Here is a 21,276-nt window from a genome sequence, read left to right on the forward strand (position 1 = left end):
TCCCAGTCAATTCTGGCCATCTCCTCCCTCATGCCTCTGTAGTTGCCTTTATTCAACTGTAATACCGTTACATCTGATTCCAGCTTTTTCCTCTCAAATTGCAGGGTAAATTCTACCATATTATGGTCACTCCCTCCTAAGGGTTCCTTCACCTTAAGCTCCCTTATCAAATCTGTCTCATTACACATCACTAAATCTAGAATTGCCTGTTCCCTGTGGGCTCCACCACAAGCTGCTCCAAAAAGCCATCTCTTAGACACTCCACAAATTCCTTTTCTTGGGATCTACTACCAACCTGATTTTCCCAGTCTACCTGCATATTGAAATCCCCCATGATCACTGTAACCTTGCCTATTTTACACGCCTTTTCTATCTCCTGGTGTATCTTGTGCCCCACATCCTGATTGTTCGGAGGCCTGTACATAACTCCCATTATGGTTTTTTTCCCTTTGCGTTTCCTCAACTCTACCCACACAGATTCTACATCATCTGACCCTACATCGTTTCTTGCTATCGATTTAATTTCATTTCTTACTAACAAAGCAACCCCACACCCTCTGCCAACCTACCTATCTTTTCGATAGGATGTATACCCTTGGATATTTAGCTCCCAGTTTCTTAGCAATATATAAGTCAGTGACTCAGATGTCAGTTTCTTATTTGAGAGTTCAATGTTAAATGTTCGAGTGGTCAGGGACCAAGTGATTTAGAGTTCAGTGAATTGGCTATCATAGGAGACTATGGAGACCCTTCCCCACACATGCATATCCAGTTCTATTTGGGAACCCCAGAATGCTTCATGGGTCCTGGATAACCAGGTATTCAGGAAATGCCGAGTATTATTTGAGCTCAAGCTCCAAGGTTCAGAGCTTGAAGAACAGATGGAATCACTGGCATGCAGCTGGGGGTCCTAGGTTTTCTTCAAACTGATAAAGATGATGCAGATGGGGTGGAAAATGGGTAACCGACCAGACAGGGTAAGACACTGGAATGCTCAGACAGCGACAATCTCAACTTGTCTTCAGTGTTGAATACCAGGGAGGGTGACAGCTCCTTGGGAGAAAGCAGGAAGAATCAAACCCCCAAAACCATTAGGATATTCTGCGAGAAGGGGAACAGTCCATATTAGAACTAATAACATAGGTAGAGAAATTGTTGACACCTTTCAGGCAAAGTTTCAAGAGCTACAACAAAGATTAAAAAATGGGAGTTCAAAAGGTAATCTCAGGATTACGCCCAGTGCCATGTGCCAGTGAGTATTGAAACAGGAAGGTAGTGCAGATGAATGTGTGACTGAGGATGTGATGTAGAAGGGACAGTTTCAGATACTTGGGGCATTGGGGCAGGTTCTAGCGGACGGGGCATCTGTACAAGATAGGCTAGTTATGCCTGAACAAAGCCAGGACCAATGCTCTTGTTGAAAGGTTAACTAGTACTGCTGGGAAGAGTTTAAACTAATTTGGTGGGAGAAGGGAACCAGAAAATAAGAAAAAAGAAAATGAGAAGTCTGGGATATAAACAGCAGCAAAATTAGAAATATCCCAAAAATTGCAGGGCCCAGATTGAGAAAAATTGGAAAAATGCCAACAGCAGTTCACAAATTGTGGGTCGTAACCCCAATGGTCGTTGAAACAGCAAAAAGGGTCACAAGATCCCCCTCCTCCGAAACTATGCCCCATACCAGCACTGAGGTCCAGAAGGCTCCGGCCCTGCTCTTGTCCTGCTAGTCCCTTGGCCTCTCTCTCTTGCTCTCTGAATCATGTCATTATGATATCGCTTTATTGCTGTATTATTGAAATGAATAAGATAGTACAATGGGAAAACGTTTCATCCTTCCCCCATTGAATCTTACTACTGAATCCTAACTCAGCATTGGCAGCATTCTTCTCAAGGCCATTTAAAAATGTCACCTACAGAGAAACTGCTGGCACAATAGCACAAGCTCAGACTGTCATTGCTGCCACCATCCCCACTGGCTACCGTCGGCTGGCTGACCTGTGTGTGAGCGCAGGTGTGTGCATGCATGTGCGCACATGTTTGGGTCGGGAAGGCTGGGGAGAGAGAGAGTACGGCACTGAAACTCTCAATAGAAAATTTTAACTTTATTTGACTCAGCTCACATCAAATTCAATTACTTCAAGGTGGCTTCAGGAAACCCTCCTGGGGAGCCGCAGGTACAAATTACTACATGGGATTATGACATGGTTGCATTAACAAGACATGGCTCAAACAAGGACAAAAATGGGATCTTAATATTCCTGGTTGCCAGTAATCAGTAATGGCAGAGAATAAAATTGAGGCAGGGGGCGGGTGGTGGGAGGAGGGTGGATTGGCAGTATTAAGGATGAAGTTATAACTTATACTAGATACTTCTAGGACTTTAACTATTTGGCTTGAGTTGAGGAACAAAAAGGGAACTGTGTAATTACACAACTTCTTTGCTTGGAACTCAATAAAAAAATTCCCAGTGAGAAGGCAATAGGTTGTCAAATTTCAAAGTTTGCAACAAAAGTAGAGTGGTAATTTTAGAAGGCATTAACTACATTAGGGTCTCCATACCCAAAGATTCTCCTGCTGGTGAGATAGGCAGAACTAGAAGACCAATAGAATGTCCAAAGCTCCGCTTCAAGAATGCTTGCATGGCATTTATTTATTTTATTTGTTTACGGAACATGGACATCGCTGGCTAAGCCAGCATTTATTGCCCAGCCCTAATTGCCCTGGAGGTGGTGCTGGTGACTGTCTTCTTGAACTGCTGCAGTCCATTTAGTGTGGGTACACCCATAGTGCTGTTAGAAAGGGGGTTCCAGGATTTTGACTCAGCAACAGTGAAGGAATAGTAACATAGTTCCAAATCAGGGTGGTGTGTGGCTTGGAGGGAAACTTGTAGCTGGTGGTGTTTCCATACATCTGCTGACCTTGTCTACCAAGGTGGTAGAGGTTGTAGGTTTGGAAGGTGCAGTCGATGGAGCCTTGGTGAGTTGCCACAGTGAACCTTGTAGGTGGCACACTGCTGCTATTGTGTGTCACTGGTGGTTGGGTGTGAATGCTTAAGTTGGTGGATGGAGAGCCAATCAAGCAGGCTACTTTGTCCTGGATGGTGTCCAGCTTCGAGTGTAGTTGGAACTGCATTCATCCTGGCAAGTGGAGAGTATTCTATTGCACTCCTGACTTATGCCTTCTAGAAGGTCACCAGGCTTTGGAGAGTCAAGAGGTGAGTTACAAGGATGTTTCCTTCTTGTAGAGCAAATTAGGACTAGGGGGCATCATTTAAAAATAAAGGGTCTCCCATTTAAGACCAAGATGAGGAGGAATTTCTTCTCTCAGAGGGTCGTTAGGCTTTGGAATTCCCTTCCCCAGCGAACAGTAGAGGGTGGATCATTAAATATATTCAAGGCTGAGCTCACATCAGATCAACTCAATGGAGGGGCCTACTCCTGCTCCTATTTTTTATGTTCTTAACACGTCAGGACATATATAAAGGTATTGGAAAGGCTAAAGAGGAGGCTTACCAAGATGTTATCAGGCTGAAGGACTACAGTTATATGAGGAGAGGTTGGAAAAGTTAAGACTGTTTTCCTTGGAACACAATGTTAAGAGGTTTTTTAAAGCCAATAAAGTACTTTTGAAATTTCATCAGTTATAATGTAGGAAATATGGCTGCCAATTTATGCACAGCAAGTTCCCACATATTGGTAAACACCCCTACAATATTTACATTCAAAGGGTGGTCCATTTTTTCTTGAAGGGGTTAGAGTTAAAGGTGTGAAAACAATAAACAACAGGTGGTCCTCGCTGAGCTTTGTAATAGGAGCCAACGAGGCTGGTAAGATTGCAGTTGTCCCCTTTTGAGGTGTATATTATTCATAAAATTTCCCTAGATTAAAGAAAGGTTTGAAAGAAACAATGGAAGGTCGAATTGGCTGTATACTTTTCAGATCAAAAGGGAAGATCTGGAGAGAAGGAAATAATTAGTTTAATTTGCTGCCTAGAACATTCCAAATATGCCACGTTGATATGGAGATAAATTGCAGGGAGGTATTTTGTTTGGTTTTGGACCTTATCTCTGATTTCTCATAGAAGAGCACTGGTGTTCAGAGCCACTAGTGTCAGAAGATAGAAGACTGCCAGCAGTGGGGGCTTTAAAGCAACTAGAACTGGTAGCAGAGGATTATCAGGAACTAGGGGTGTTTTTGGTTTCGGAGTCACTGCACAGGAATTGCGAGTGAGGCCCATGCTCGAGCTGGGGAGTCCACAACAATGAGGTGTGGAAGGAGAGTTGGAGGGTCGCTTAGCCGAATGCCAGTGGAAAGACGTCAAGAAATTTCACACTTTGGACAATAGCTGGAACACTAAGGAGAATCAAAGTGAATTCTAGAGTGCTGTAGCACATTTTGGTTTGGTCCCATGAGAAGTGAGGAAACCCTCAAGATCCTGTAAAGTATAAGGGAACTCAGGTGGAAATAAAAGTATAACGGGAAGTGTTCTGTTGAGATTATCAGGTTTAAAATATAAATGTTTATGAAATATGGTGTTAAGTTAGTAATACTTGCCTTGTTCAACTCTTATAGCGTAATTTTTTTTGTTCAAAACATTAAATTTTGTAGTGTAATTCTTTCAGTTAATAACTGTGAGTTTGAATCTATTTTTTAAAAGTTACTGGTTTCCATTGAAACCCTAGCAGTTTCATCTAGTAATAAACCCCTCTGCAGTTGGGAACTTGGGAGGTAAAAGATACTATGATCTGAGGTTTTCAAGGCGATGAGAAGCTATGATATAGTAAATAGGGAAAAATATTCCTTCTGGTGAGTGGGTCACCAACTAAAGGTCATAAATTCAAAATCATTGAAAAATATCTAATGGGGATATGAGGATAATATTTTTCACTCAGTTGTTGGGACCTGGAATGCTCTACCTGAAGAAGTGATGAAAGCTGAATCCTAAATAATTTCATAAAGAAGTTCAACAGATACTTGGGGATGAGGGACTTACAGGGTTACATACAAAAGCCGGGCTGTGGGACAAAGCACAACTACACTTTCAGAGAGCCAGAATAGGCATGACAAACAGAATCACAGAATTATTAGGGTGTAGCATGAGGCCATTCAGCCCATCATATCTGTACCGGCTCTCTGCACATTTTAATTTAGTGCAAATCCCCTGCCTTTTCCCCCTAATCCTGCACATTGTTTCTATTTAAATAATCATCCAATGCCCTCTTGAATGCCTCAATTGAACCTGCCTCCACCACACTTCCAGGCAGTGCATACCAAACCTTAACTACTCGCTGTGTGAAAAAGTTTTTTTGCACCTCGCATTTGCTTCTCTTGCAAAACACTTTAAAACTGTGCCCACTGGTTTTCGATCCGTTTACAAGCAGGAACAGTTTCTCCCTATCTACTCTGTAATGGCCTCTGAGTTGCCTCCTTTTCTGCTGTAAATTTCTATGATTCTCTGAAATCTATAAGGGTCATATACTAAAATTTACCAGAATATTTTGGCCTTAACAGGTCTGGTTTCACATTAAGCATTCCTACATTTTGCCTTTTTTAATATTTGCAATATGGAATGTAAAGCGCAAAAACAGGCCACTCAACCCAACTGATTCATGCCAGTGCTTAAGGTCCACATAAGCCTCCTTACATACTTCTTCATCCAACCCTATCACCATAATTTTCAATCGCTTTTTTCCCTTATGTGTTTATTGCCTTAAATGTATCTATCATATTCACCTCAACCACAACACAACCAATGAAGTATTTTTAAGCATGGTCACTGCTGTAATGTAGGGAACGCAGCAGCCAATTTGCACAAAACAAGGACTCACAAACAACCATGTGATAACGATCACATAATGTTTTAGCGATGTTGGTTAAGGAATAAATATTGGCCAGGACTCCCCTCTCTTCTTTGTAAAGTGCCAGGGGATCTTTTATGTCCAAGTCCTCAACAGCAGAGGGCTTATTAACTGGTTAATAGATGAGTCACTAAACCAAGCCCCGTCTGCTCCAAGGTGGTCACAAGCGATCCCATGGATCAAGGGGGAAATCCCTGGTGTCTTGGCCAATATTTATCCCCTAATTATCACAAAAGCAGATTATCTGGTCATCATCATATTGCTGTCTGTGGGAGCTTGCTGTGCATAAACTGGCTTCCATTTTTCCTACATTACAGCAGTGATGACACTTCAAAAGTATTTCATTGACTAAAGATGCTTTGGGACCTTCTGACATTGTTAAAGGTGCAACATAAATTGAATTCTTTCAAGTTTTCCTTTCTTAATCAAACTGACTATTACACAGTAGCTAATTACCTATTTGTAGGTGACATAAGCACAGATATAAGTAGCAAGATAATTTACAGTCTACAAACTATATGAAAGGCATTTTCTAAGTTCTTACCAACCAACTACAGCTTGAAATTATGGTACCCATGTCAAAACTGGGGGTTACCATTGACCAGAAACTGAAGTAGGCTAGCCATATAAACAGTATGGCTACAAGAACAGATCAAAGGCTAAGAATCCTGGGGTGAGTAACTCACCTCCTGATTCCTCAAATCCTGTCCATCATCTACACAGCACCAGTCAGGAATGTGATGGAATACTGTCCACTTGCCTGGACGAGTGCAGCTCCTAAAATACTCAAGAAACTTGACACAATCCAGGACAAAGCAGCCTGCTTGATTGGCACGCCTTCCACAAACATTCACTCCCTCCACCACCAAAGAAGAGTGGCAGCAGTGTGTACCATCTACAAGATGCAATGCAGAAACTGACCAAGCCTCTTTAGGAAGCACCTTCCAAATCCAGGAACACTACCATCCAGGAAAAGGGCAGCAGATATATGGGAACACTGCCACCTGGAAGTTACCCTCCAAGTCATTCACCAACCTGACTTGGAATTATATCATCATTCCTTCACTGTCACTAGGTCAAAATCCTGGAATTCTCTCCCTAAAAGCACTGTGGGTGGACCTACACCACAGGAACTATAGCGGTTCAAGAAGGCAGCTCACCATCACCTTCTCAAGGGCAATTAGGGATGGGCAATAAATGCCAGCGTAGCCAGTGGCATCCACATCCCATGAACGAATAAGTAGTCCATCATTTTATGCAGATGGAAGGATGCCGTTGAATGTTTTAAACAGCCTCAACCTATCTGGTTACATATGTTGCCAAGTTTATTGTCATTATGCCCCAGGTAAAAGGCTTGGAGGCAGCCTTTGTGGGCAAGGGAGTGTGAAGGAGAAGCGAATTTTTTTCAGGATAAGGGGGTCTCTGGCCTCAATTTCCAGTCTTGAAGGGGGGAAGCAAGCCACAGTGGGGGAAGAGTGAATGATGAGTTATGGATGAGGTGAGCAGCACTGGAACTAGGGAGGAGGAAGCATGCAGGGGTCGAGTAGGCAGTTAAAAAGTGATGGTGAGGGATCATGATGGGAGTAAGGCAGCAATAGGAAGCAGGAAGGTGAGTGAAGCTGTGGAAGATATAATGGCTGTGAGGGGGTAAAGAAAGCAGGAAGGAAGTAGAACAAGATCCAGGTGCTGAATGTTCTACTCCAGTGCCTACTGAGATGGGGGATGTGGTAATGGGGAGGGTGATGCCTTAAGCTGCATCTTCCTCACAACGTTCATCTTAAATGAAGCTGTCAGTAACTCCTTTCTCCATCACACCAATGCCCATCTGAAAGAAGAAAAAGCTGTGAACCAAAAGGTTGAATAGTGAGAAGCAGAGAAGCAAGACACAGGCAGGATAAACTCAAACAATGTCAGAAACAGACTAAAATGATTTATGCATTGACTCAAACTGAGCTTTAAATTCCAGGAGGAAGCATCAGTGAGTGTGTGGTGAGGGGGTAGAAGGAGGGAGTCATGCTTTTAAAAAAATAGATTAACTAAACCACTTTCAGAAAAGCCTATCAGAGGCTTATCGGAGGGATATTTTTCATTTAATATGGGTAATTATTTCTTTCAAAAGATCTGGGACACAGAGCCCCTCTGTATCAGAACTTATGCTGTCCAATATTAAGCAAGGTGGAGATTATTTGAACAGAATGATAATCTGACTCCCGAATTGGAAATGAGTACCTGTTATTTGAGAGCTAGGGTTTTTTTAAATCAAGTACAGTGTTATGAATAGAGTTACCATCAGGCCTCAGAAGCTCTGGGAGTGTGAGCAAAGAGAGGAAATTCATAAAGAAACCTCTTTCCTATCACAAGAGCTATGAAAGTGTCTGAGTTCTGATTCCAACAAAACTGCAGAAACCTCCCATTACAGTGCATCACAAACAAGTCTGACCTCCATGAAAATTCATGTCAGAAAGTAAGTCTGCAACTGCCAAGAGCAGGATTCACTGAGAAGCATCTGGCTCAAAGAGCTTCACATGGAATCAATGAGACCAAAGTGTAATCAAATTAGGGCCCAAACGCCCAGAGAGGAAGATTCTTTAAATGCGAGAGAGAAAAACAGGAAACGTTTCAAACTGAATTCCCAACAAGTGAATAAAATTTAACAGTACACTAGACTTTCAATTAACATATCAGCTGAGAAAAATGATAAAATTTCTTCCTTTCTTATTCTATATGCACAAATGTTTAATTCATGAAGTGTGAATTATTCATGAATTGATTTTCTCCAAACGTCATGAGCATTTTGATTTAGGAAAAATAGCAGCAGATTATCTAATATCCCAGTTAATGGGATTCGTCTTATGACATATTATGCACAGAACAGAATTTGTATTATGCATCAGTGAACCCAAAAGATAGGTTAATTCTCTTCTAAAACAATTTAGTTTCATTTTGACAGAGATACATATTGTATACCAAGTGGTTCCAACATTGCTTCTCTCACCTCCTGAGCAAATCTTTTTCTCCTGCCTACAAAGCAACGTTGGCCATTTCAGTTGCATCATTTTTGAAGAAGGAAAGTAGAGAATAGTAATTAAGCCCCCTGCCCTGACCACGGCCAGCAGCAACTGTCAGAGGTGGCTCGGAATTGGAAACAGCACTCCTGCTGCTCCTGGCTACAGGTGATTTTTTAAATTTAATTTACTTACCTTTTCAATTGCAGCCCCTAGCTGGCCCACAACCAAGAATGAAAAGTTTGATCAGAGAGCAGGCCTGATTGGTGCTCTGCTCCTGGCAGCCCAAATTCAAATAAAACTTCCGTTAGCAGGGGCGTAACAACTATTTTAAGTAACTACCTCAAACACCGGAGAAACAGCCCAGTTCAATTTCAGGTTGGATGTTTTTCAGGCAGTTGTGGAGTGCTGGATGCGGGTCCTTGAAATTGGGCCTCATTGCACCTGTTTCACAGGTATAAAATAGGAACATCAGGATCAGAGTCATAGAAATCTACAGCACAGAAAAAGGCCCATCGGCCCATCAAGTCCGCACCAGTCAAACAAGTACCTAACTATTATAATCCCATTTTCCAGCACTAGTCCCATATCCTTGTATGCCATGGCATCGCAAGTGCACATCCAAATACTTCTACCAATTTCTACCCCAAAAGCTTTAATATCCTTCAACAGACCCAGTAACCTGCTTGTTCCTGAGTGGTTACTGAGAAGGATCTTCCAGTTCCTGATCATGGTTGAAGGAAATACTAACAAAGAAATTAGTGTAACCTGAAATGGCATAGTAAATTTCAAAGCCTGAAGATGGCATATAATTGATAGGATTGGGCGTGCAGCTGTCTTCCCCTCTATCTGGCCCAATTTTGAATGTTTCCCACTTCAGTGGGATTTATCTCAACTCCAAGAATCCTTTCCAGAAGGAGACTACACAATTACAATTCAGCTCCATATCAGTGCAACTTTAAAGTACAGCTTGTGTTATACAATACAATGCAATATCGGAGATTTGGTAGCTTACTGGTTATGTTACTAGCAACCCAGAGGCGTGGATGAATAATCTAGAGAAAGCAAGTTCAAATCAACAAGAATACTAGTATTGATAATAGTGACCATGAAGCTGTTGGATTGTCACAAAAACCCAACTGATTCACAAGTATCCTTTAGGAAAAGAAATCATTCCCATCCTTACCCAGACTGGCCTAGACACGACTCAAGATTCACACCAGTGTGGCTGACTCCTAACTGCCTTCTGTAATGGCCTAGCAAGCCACATGGGTGTAACACCATCACCTCAGGTGATCTATGAGCAATAAATTCCAGCAATGCCCCTATTCACATGTGAATAAAAACCACAAATGGTTATATAGTACTATATACCAATGCCTCAAAGTATCTCACATAATCAATTATTTCTGGAGTGCCAAAACTTATGCAAGCAAAATTTTGCCATCTCAATTAAATGCCAGAGAGACAGTAATACAGTGGGTAAAGGATTGTATATGGATGCTCTCTAAATGGACTTCCAGAGGCAATTCATAAGAAGCATGGTCCAAGGGACTACTAGCAAAAAGAAAAGAGCATGGAATTGGAAGCAAACTTGCAGCGGGTTGGCAATTGGTTGGCAGTTAGGAGACAAAAAGTAGAGGTAAAGGATAAGTACTCTGCTTGACAAAATGACAAGTGGCATTCCCCAGAGATCTGCACAGGAGCCTCAGGTTTTCACCATATTTATCAATGATTTGGAAGAATGAATAGAGTTGTATGCAGGTAATACCAAGTTGGAAGCAGAAAGTTGCAAGGGGGCATTGATAAACTGAAGTGAACAGACAAAACTGTGGCATCTCAAGTTCAATATATGTGAGGTGACCCACTTGAATCCAAAAAAGACAAAGCAGAGTTTGTCTAAATGGTAAGAAATTAGGAACTGTGAAGAAGCAAAGTGCTTTGGCCATCCATGAACATAAATCACTAAAAGCTAGTGGATTTGTACGAAAAGCAATCAAAAAAGCTAAGGAATGCTAGTCTTTCTTCAAGAAGGTTGGAATACAAAGGGGAGGAAACGTGTTTCATCTGTGCTTTAGCCAGACTCCATCTGAAGTACTGCATTCAGCTCTGGGCACCACATTTCAGGAAGCACATAATGGCCTTAGAGGGAGTGCAACATAGATTCACTAGAATCATACCAGGGCTAAAAGGATTACATTATCAAAACAGGTTGCATAATCTTGGCTTGTACACCCTTGAGTATAGAAGATTAAGAGCTGATCTAATCAAGGTGTTAATATGATAAACGGATTTGATAGGGTAGTTATGCTCCAGTGGGGAATCCAGAAGAAGGGGGCATAATGTTAAAATTAGAGCAAGAGCATTCATGAATGAAATCAGGAAGCACTTCTTCATGCAAAGGGTAATGGAAATCTGAAACTGTCTCCCTGAAAGGCTGTGGATGATGAGCCAATTAAAACTTTCAAGGCCAAGATCAATAGATTTTTTATTAGGCAAGGATATCAAATAATAGAGTGCAAATAGTCACTTGCTAGCACAGCACTTGAATACTACCAAAAAAGGGAGGCATGCTATCAAAGCTTTCCATTTTGTACTTATTAGAACAGATTCGCAAGAATGCCAAATCTTAAAAGGAACAACAATTTATACTGCATGAGAAGAGGATGCTGGTTGGCAAGTAGACTCTGATTGGTAGGTGTTGCCATGGAAAATGCATCAGGGAACAGTTAACTGCCAAGCTTTTCTTCAAATTTAAAACCAGGCAAGTTGACTCTGTTCAAATCAAGGCATTGCCATGCGCAATGGACCAGGGAATGGCTGTCCCCAAAGCTTTTGTTTAGTTGAAAAAGGCGCAATGTAAGGGCATGCTCTTTCTGTTTGGAAAGGACAAAGTCCTGTGTTGTGGATATATATGTGAGCCACATTGCGAGCCCAACTGACAGCCAATTTAAAACTGTCAGTGCAATTCTTAGCACAATCAGGATTGTTTAGCAAATATCGTCCATCGCAATCACATCAAATGTTGGACGCTATGTTCTGAATTTTGCAAGCATGGGTTGGTTGAGTACGGTCAGTACTTTGTTGCAAACAGCTGAAGGGACATGCTGTTTAATGCAATCCACCAGTTGGTGGGACGTAAGGCCTACATAGCTGGCATCACACCAGCATAAACTCATATACCACATTATGCAGTAGGCAGAATGTCTTTTTGGCTTGATGGCAGCATCCTTTTTGTGGAGAATACCACTCATGTTGCTGCATAGTAGCAGCATGAAATGGCTAGCTTATCCTGTTATTCAAATTTTTGAGACACATTTCCAGGGTAATCTGAAGTAGACTGAACACTTTTCAAGGCCAAACATGCCAGCGTTAGGCCCATTCATGAGTTTGTGTGATCCAATGGAAAGCTTTGATGCACCCTATTTTGGCATCAAGCTTATGTGGTGAACAAATGGCTCAGGCCCTATTTACACTGTTGCCAATAAGGCCAATCTTATAGCACATGGAACTGTAGGAATCCCAATGTGTATATTGGCCAGTGAAAGTAGGCTTGTGGTAGACAGTGGTAACATATCATGCAGTATAAACTGTAGTTCCCTTTGAGATTTGGTATTCTTGTGAATATGTCCAGATGAGTGTGAGATGAAAAGCTCTGATAGCATGTCTCTTTTTTCAGCAATACCCAATACCGAGTAGTCAGGTAAATAAATGGGCAAATAAATAACAATGGTAGAACAGGCTCAAGGGCCTGAATGGCCTACTCCTGTTTTATATTCCTATAAACAGACTGCCAGACAGTAATTCCTCAGAAGTTAAGCTGGACAGTTAACCAGCAATATCTCTGACTGGAGGCAAAACAGCTGTCAATATGATCAGATACTCCTCTGGACATGTTACTTTACTGGTTATAAAAATGTTTTTCTGTGGTAGTTTCCAGTTTGAAGTGGAGGTGTGAGGGTGATCAGTGTTCCAAAATTTCACTTAGTTTCCTTTGAACAGAACTTTCTCTCAGATTAAAACACTCCAACAGAAGGAATAGGCTAGACAAACAGCTTTGTCTTGTTCAATAAAAGCAAAAGACTGCGGATGCTGGAAATCTAGAACAAAAACAAAAATACGTGGAAAAACTCAACAGGTCTGACATCTGCGGAGAGGGATACAGTTGACGTTTTGAGTCCGTTCAATGTCTTGTTCAATGTCCTGTTAACTTGTTCAATACAACTGGTACATCACCTCCCAGGTTAGCATTAAAAAGGCAAGCCAAAACAAGGAAGTGTCAGATGATATTGATAAACAATTCCACTTCCTCTCCTGATTCTTTAAACCTTATATTAAATACTCAATGGTTTTAACTCTTCTGCACTGGAACTTCGCCTCAGCGACTACCACGCTCTACGTTATTCCTATTATCCTATTGTTGTTTTGATAGGTTAGCCGGTCTAGTTTTAGTCCCATGGAAACCGGATTTGTATAGGGTTGAACCGTGCTGTCCCCACGGGATCACGACAAATGTTATTCAGGCCCTCACCCCCCACCCTCCAGCTTTAAGCGGGGACTCCGCTCCTACCTGGGGATAGCGCTGTATCAGTCTGGCGATCACCTCCTTCTCCACTTGCCAGTCGGGTTTCTGCTGCTTTCTCTGTTGCTTTATCTTGTCCTTTTTGTATTGATATTTCTTTTTCCATTTCTCGTAGTTTCTGACTATATAGTTCCTTTCGGAAGCGGCAGCCGGAATTCCACTTTCCTCACCAGTCAAACCCATGCCTGACTCTAGCGTGGAGACAAACAGACTTCCGGCGGACAGTAATAACGTCAACAGGAAGCGAGTAGGCGCGTTCTAATGACGTTATAGAACCTGGAGTTTGTTGATGGTTTGTTGTTTGTGTCGCCTGGAGGGAGCCCGGTAATTTAACAAAATTAAGACAGATTAATCCAGAAAACCCAATGACCACCAACTTCAAAAATAGTTAACAACACATTTAGTGATGTTCTGCGAATGAGGTAGTGACATGCAAAAGCAAGTAGATTGACGGTGCTAAGACACTGGCCTGTAACATGTTTCATATGTAATGAAGGTTAAGGATTTAATGCTATTTTTAAGATTATGAAAGGTTTTGTCAGTGTGAATAGGAATTTGTTAATTACAGAGTTAATGAAAACCAGGTCATCAATGTGAAATTTATTGAGGGAATGAGAAGAGTATAGATTTTTTAGGAGAATACTTTTATAGGATTGATTGCTTTTATGCATGGGGAGCAGTTGAGGCAAAATTTGGGTAAGAGAAAAGCGGGTAGCATGAAGGAAGAAAGCAAAGGACTGGCATTATTTTGGCACAAATGCCACCTATTCTGTAAAATGCTGTTTTGTTATATGCCAACATTTCTTCACTTATTCTGGATAGGAAAAAAGTATGAAGTCCTCATGTGTGTCAACCATCATCATTTTGAGTTCTATTTCAGGATGTTAACAAAAAACCAGCACTCTCCCTTGGGCCCTGTTTATACCCATGTCTTGGAGCCTCCAGGCTAAAACATTCCCCCCTTCCGGCCCCCATGCTAATTGCTGTGATTGCAGCCTTTAGTATCTTGCAAGAATAGAAATGCCAACCAACATTATTCAGACACCAGAATTTAATCATTAATGGTAGAGAGTCTAAGTGAAATATTGAGGGAGCAATGAATGAATGGCAATGAAGGGGAGTGGATAATAGATAGTAATGACAGAAATAGAGAAATGGGTGTTATGAAAGGGAATGGAGAGGGGTCAAAGAGCAGCACTTTGGGAAAGCAAAGGAAGGGACATATCAGAATTATCTGACAAGGAATAGGTGGAGAGAGTACCAATATTATTTGAGGGGAGAGTCTGCTTGAGCTGAGGAGGTTGTGATTGAGGGTGGGAAACTAGGCAAGTACCAAATTGAGCTAGGATAGTGAAAGTAGAACAGCAGGTAAGATTGAGTTAGAAGGGAGGAAGAGTGGATGATGAATTGGTAGGGAAAGAGAAGAGTTCAACTGTAAACTGTGACAACTGAAGGAGAGAGAAAGGATGATGAATCGGATGGTGTACAATCTTTCTGTGAAGTGTGTCTGACATATATAGAGTGCCCCTGATCCAGGGTGCAAATTGGGGGATGAGGAGTTTTCCTACAATAAAAGAAATTGGAGAATATGGAAAAAAATGATTGCCTCCATTCTCCCTTCATGGGGTGCTGTAGGTCAAGATTTTGACTTATAACCATGGGAACTGAGCCCCAAAAGTAAAATAATGCAAGTTAAGGTTGATTGCTACTCTTAATTTATCACTCCTCTTCTTTATTGTTCCCAGGTAATATGGAATTTGCTTATCAAGATCCTGCATTCCTTGAAACTAACAACTTGACAGCCCACTGGGACTCCTGTATAAATCTAATTCTGTGACATCAGCATTAAAAGGGAATGATTCCTTCTCATTTCTCCTTACATTCTCTAATCATGAGCAATACAAGAAAAGTAGGAGCAGGAGTATACCATATGGCCCAACGAGTCTGCTCCACCATTCAATAGGATCATGTCTGCCCTTGGGCTTTCCTCCACTTTCCTGCCCATTCCCCATATCCCTTGATTCCCCAAAAGACCAAAAATCTGTCTATCTCAGCCTTAAATGTATTCAATGATGGAGCATTCACAACCCTCTGGGGCAGAGAATTCCAAATATTCACAACCCTTTGAGTGAAACAATTTCTCCTCATCTCAGTCCTAAATGATTAGCCTCTTATCTTGAGAATGTGTCCTGCATTTTAGATTCCCCAACCAGCAGAAACATTCTCCAGCATATCCCCTATCAAGGTCCTTCAGAATCTTGAATGTTTCAATTAGATCACCTCTCATCTAAACTCCAGTGAAAATAGACCCAATTTGCTCAGCCTCTCATCATAGGACAGCCCATCATCTCAGGTACCAATTTAGTGAACCTTCGCTGTGCTGTCTCCAATGCAAGTATATCTTTTTTTAAATATGGAGACCAAAGTGGCACACAATACTCCCAATGTGGTCTCACCAAAATGCAGCACAACTCTAGCAAGACTTCTTCATTCCTGTACTCCAAACCCCTTGCAATAAAGGCCAACATGTCATTTGCCTCCTAATTGCTTGTTGTATCTGGATGCTAACTTTCAGTGTTCCTTGTATGAACATACGCAAGTCTCTTTGAATAGCAACACTTACAAGTTTCTCGCCTCTTAAAAAATATTCAGTTTTTTGATTCTTTCAACCAAAGTGAATAACTTCACACTTCCCTACATTTTAATCCATCTGCCATCTTGTTGCCCACTCACCTGATCTGTCTACATCTCTTTGCACCCACTCTGTGTCCTCCCCACAGCTCACTTTTCCACCGAGCTTTGTATCATCAGCAAACTTAGATACATTACTCTTTGTCTCTTCATTGAAGTCATAAATACGTAAATATCTGAGGCTCCAGCACTGACCCTTTTGGTACTCCACTACTGACTACCTGCCAACTTGAAAAAGTCCCATTTATGCCCACTCTCTGCTTCCTGTCCATTAACCAATCCTCTAACCATGCTAATGTATTACCTCCAACTTCATGTGCATTTATCTTGCCTATTAACCTTTGGTATGGCATCTTATTGAATGCCTTTTGGAAATCTAGGTATACTACACCTACTGGTTCCCCTTGATCTACCTTACTAATTACATCCTCAAAAAACTCCAATAAATTTATTAAGCAGGATTTCCATTTAGTAAAATCATGTTGACTTATTCTAATTGTACTATGCTTTAATAAGTGCATTGTTAACATTTGCTTAATATTAGATTCCAGCATTTTCCCAACATTTGATGGCACCTAGTTCCCTGTTTTCTCTCTCCCTCCTTCCTTTGCCAACTTCTAGTCTGATGGGAACGTTCCTGAATCCAATGAATTCTGGAAAATCACTGCCAGTGCATCCACTATCTCTGCAGCTACCTCCTTTAGAATGCTAGGGTGTAGGTCATCAGGCCTTGAGATTTGTCACATTTTAGTCCCTTAAGTTTCTTCGATACTTTTTCTCTGTTGGTATTAATTACCTCACTCTTTTTAGCCCCTAGTTTACTGTCTATCTCTGGAATGAAACTTGTGACTTCTATTATGAAGACAGACACAAAATATTTGTTCAATGCCTATACCATTTCCTCATTCCCCTTGATAATTTCTCCTGTCTCTGATTCTAATGGACCAACATTTATTTTAGCTATTCTCTTCCTTTTTATTTACTTATAACAGCTCTTACAATGTGTTTTGATATTACTGGCTAGTTTACTCTCCTATTCTATTTTTTCCCCTTTTATCAACTTTTTGGTTGCCCTTTTGAGAACAGGTTTTACTTAAGAGGAAGGATTAACCTTTCAGAATTCCATGAAGCGAGCCTTTCCTATTTGCACATGTTCACACACCTCAGACTATAGGCCCACTCCAATGACATTTCAAAATTGGGCTCAAATTTTCCTCATTCAGTTCCATGAAAGTATTTTTCCCTAAGAGTGTAAAAGCAACTTAGGTTAAGTTTATAGTCCATATACACAGTAGGGACATTGTTCCTAATTCACACTTTTGAACGGAATTCTTGCATGTCAGTAGGTTACATTAGAAATTTGGTGTTTCCTTGACGGGGCACTAATTCAGAACATTAACCCTAGTACATAGGGTTATAAATGGGCTTAACCATTTCAAAAATTTATGAACTTTCCTAAACTATGAAATTATTTAAACTTTAAAGAAGCATTTTTAAAAATGTTAATATTTGATATTCTACATTATTTCCAATATATGCCTTATAATGATGAAAGCCAATTGGTGAAGAATAGAACTGTAGCCAGTTTTTACACACTTGTATATTTATTTGCAGTTACACATTACAAGTATACACCTTCTAACCCAACATTCTACTGAGAAACAGTAGAATGCCTGAAAGCCCATAATGCATTCCAGACATTGTGATGAGTGACAATGGCCCTCAGTTCACGAGTGAAGAATTCAGCCGGTTCACAAAGGATTGGGAAATTCAGCACTACACATTGTCTCCACGCTATCCCTAGTCGAATGGAAAGGCTGAGGTGGCAGTGAAAATCACTGAAGGAGAGAGAGTGTTGATGTCCCTTGAGCTGGCAGTGAGTGAGATGCCAGTGAATGTGTGATAGACTTGTGAGTGTGTGAGTTTAGAGTGATGAGGTGGTTGCCTTACCCTGACAGCACGGATGAGATCATTCATCCTCTTTCTGCACTGTATGCCCAAATTCTTATGTGCAGTGTTGGCATTGACCACCACTGCCATTTCCTCCCAAGCTGGAGCAGTGAAATTGCTGGACCAACTGCAGCCATAGTAGGGGTGGAGAACATCATGGCAGGCCTCCAAAAGGCATTCCAGTGATAGGTCACTGAACTCTTCCTGGCTTTCAGGGCAATGTCTTCATTGTAGCTATCCTGGGCTGCAAGCATCGAGGACTGTGTGCGTGGTTGCAGTTTAGATATGGCACCCGGGGTGAGGAAACAGTGTGGTAACGTCATGGTGGCCGATTTCAAGGCCACCCACCAGCGAGACGGCATGTTTCCTGTGGCTGCATAATTAATGAGGCGGGAAGCGGACGATATGGTGTGAAAAGCCATTGTGGCTGGGGGGGGTAAAACATCCTTTTTCCCGCCTGTTGCCTCACTTACTGTAAGTTTGGGACAATTCCACTCTCTATGTACAATGCATGTGCAGACACTAAGTAGTAGAACAAACTGTTGTTAATGTTTGAGAACAGTGGGTGTATAGTGGTAACTTGGGCGACTCACAGTCACACAGGATCATGCATGCAAGTGTGTTTTTTGTTTGCTATGAAAAAGGGGATGTTTGTATTTGTTATTTGATATGGAAAGGGAGATGTTTGGGTTTGGAAATGCAATATTTACTAAGTGTATTACCTGGCTGGCCATAGTCATGTGACTCTGCCATGAGGCAAGCTGACTGTAGGCTGCCATATCTCTTCAGTTCAATAAAGCCTCTCACTGAGAACATACTGAAGAAGTGTAGCTGTCCTTATACATGAAACACTGAGGGTTATCTTGGCATTCCAGCATGATCCTGGAATAGTGAACAATTCTGGCATTCGAATGCAGGACCTGATGGCACTTTGTGAAGTCACTAGGCAGATCTGGCAGTGAATTACTAAGCCAGTTGTCTGCCATACCCATTCAAGTCTGCATCCCTTGGATTTAATGAAGCAGAGATGAATGCTGTACTGGAGGAATGGTCAGGGTGAGAGAGAATAATAGTTTTATTGGAACTAGTGGAGGTGAGTGTCCAGTTAAGCAAATCAATTGTTGCAGAAATGTGGAGAATGGGAGGCCAAAAGCTAGACAGTTGAGATTTTGAAAGTGCAGTTGTAAGTGAATTATGGAGTTTTTCTTGCACTGAACATAGAGGAAGTAGGGCTGAGACAGTGAAGTTGATGTTGGTGAGAGTGTAACAAGGAATTGATCAGATTGACACAATGGGAGTAGCAAAGCCATATGAGATGGCAAGGTTAAGGGTGGCCATGAATATCGTTTGAGAAGAAACTAACGGAGAATAAGACTACAGAGGAGAGAAAACATGATGAGTTGAGCTGGAGGTTGAAATCAGGGATGAGAAGTCACTAGGCAGATATGGGAGTAGTTAATGTTGATTAACTGGCCATCTTCTGATTTTCCTATTCACATCTTACTCATGCCTCTGGCCAATTGCCACTCTCATTCAGATAACCCATGTGCCTCTGGTTGCCCAATCCCATTCAGGCTCCTTCTTGGGCTTCTGTAATCTGGCCTTGCTCAGAAGATTGGTTGCATAGAGGTTCTAGTATGGAAATTAAGGGAAGAAAAGAATGAGGGTAGGGCAGATAGGAGTGTGCACTCAGAGGGAATAGATTTACATGTGGATAGGGCAGACAGCCTGAGGGATAGTCTGAAAGAGCGTATATTGTTCCATCTGCAGAAAACCTGTGGCAACGTGTTGTACATTCTCATAAGACAGGAAATACTAACAAGGACTCTCAATGTTTCCCCTTTATCATGCTGCAAAGATATAGGATAAAATTTAAAAATATAACAAAAGTCAAACTGAGGTCATAATGTATTACATGACAGATCTATAGGAACAGTCACCGTCTTGCAGATTTTAACACTTATAAACAATGTGTTTAGGACCCTATTTTGTATTGATCTAGTCTAGGGTGAATTTCTGGAGAAGAAGCCCACAGAAATTCATTGGCATAATATTTTTAATCAGGGAACATAAATTAACTGTAAAAAAAAATCTAGGATTCAAACTAATGACAATTGCAATTTAAGCATTTTAAAACAAAAACAGAATTACCTGGAAAAACTCAGCGGGTCTGGCAGCATCGGCGGAGAAGAAAAGAGTTGACGTTTCGAGTCCTCATGACCCTTCAACAGAACTTGAGTTCGAGTCCAAGAAAAAGTTGAAATATAAGCTGGTTTAAGGTGTGTGGGGGGGCGGAGAGAGAGGGAGAGAGAGAGAAGTGGAGGGGGTTGGTGTGGTTGTAGGGACAAACAAGCAGTGATAAAAGCAGATCATCAAAAGATGTCACCAACAATAGAACAAGCTGGTTTAAGGTGTGTATTTCAACTTTTTCTTGGACTCGAACTCAAGTTCTGTCGAAGGGTCATGAGGACTCAAAACGTCAACTCTTTTCTTCTCCGCCGATGCTGCCAGACCTGCTGAGTTTTTCCAGGTAATTCTGTTTTTGTTTTGGATTTCCAGCATCCGCAGTTTTTTTTTTAAGCATTTTAAATGCTGGCTTCATTCTTGTTTTACATGTGTCAATTGCAAGATTATAATGATATCTGGTCAAAGAAATGCACTTCAAAACAGGGACTCATTTAACGACAGCTCTTTCCCTTACACCTACACAAAATCAGGAACTTCAATAAATAGCTATAAAATTACCACAAAGTCACATTGTCTGCCACCTAGCAGTCACTATTCCATAACAATTTAGGCAGTTTAAAGTAATTATCAAAATTATGTCAGCTTCTTACCCTCCTATGTAATGCAATGAAATTATACTGTAAAAAGAATAACTCCTAGATTCCAAAAATCTTCATCATTTTATGTTGGAGTGACTTATTACTTCATTCTGTATACATCATGGGGAAAAATAATTTGATAAATTGACCTTTAACTGATCCTGTTTTAAAATTGTGCACCAGATAAGCGTTCAGACGTAAACTTACTACTAGGACTCTGTAAACAGAGTTTTGCAAGAGGTATGGTTGATCTAACTGAGGCTAAACAAATTCTGCTATTTTGTATTCTGTATCATTACAGCATTGTAGAAGATAATGGTTCCCAAGTTTTAAAAATGTGTATCTTCTCCCAGAAACTTGGGACCA

At 41.1% G+C, this 21,276-nt stretch overlaps 1 protein-coding gene across 1 annotated transcript in view; it reads right to left on the reverse strand.

The window, feature by feature from the left end:
* Nucleotides 1–13,690, reverse strand: part of ddx10 (DEAD (Asp-Glu-Ala-Asp) box polypeptide 10) — a 274,853-nt gene extending 261,163 nt beyond the window's left edge. The window contains exon 1 of the mRNA XM_041198686.1: nt 13,433–13,690. Within this exon, the coding sequence (XP_041054620.1) occupies nt 13,433–13,627 (195 nt within the window). The 5' untranslated portion in view covers nt 13,628–13,690. The remainder of the gene's footprint in view (nt 1–13,432) is intronic.
* Nucleotides 13,691–21,276: the final 7,586 nt, after the last annotated feature.

The sequence above is a fragment of the Carcharodon carcharias genome, chromosome 11 (genome assembly GCF_017639515.1).
Source record: "Carcharodon carcharias isolate sCarCar2 chromosome 11, sCarCar2.pri, whole genome shotgun sequence".
Taxonomy (NCBI): domain Eukaryota; kingdom Metazoa; phylum Chordata; class Chondrichthyes; order Lamniformes; family Lamnidae; genus Carcharodon; species Carcharodon carcharias.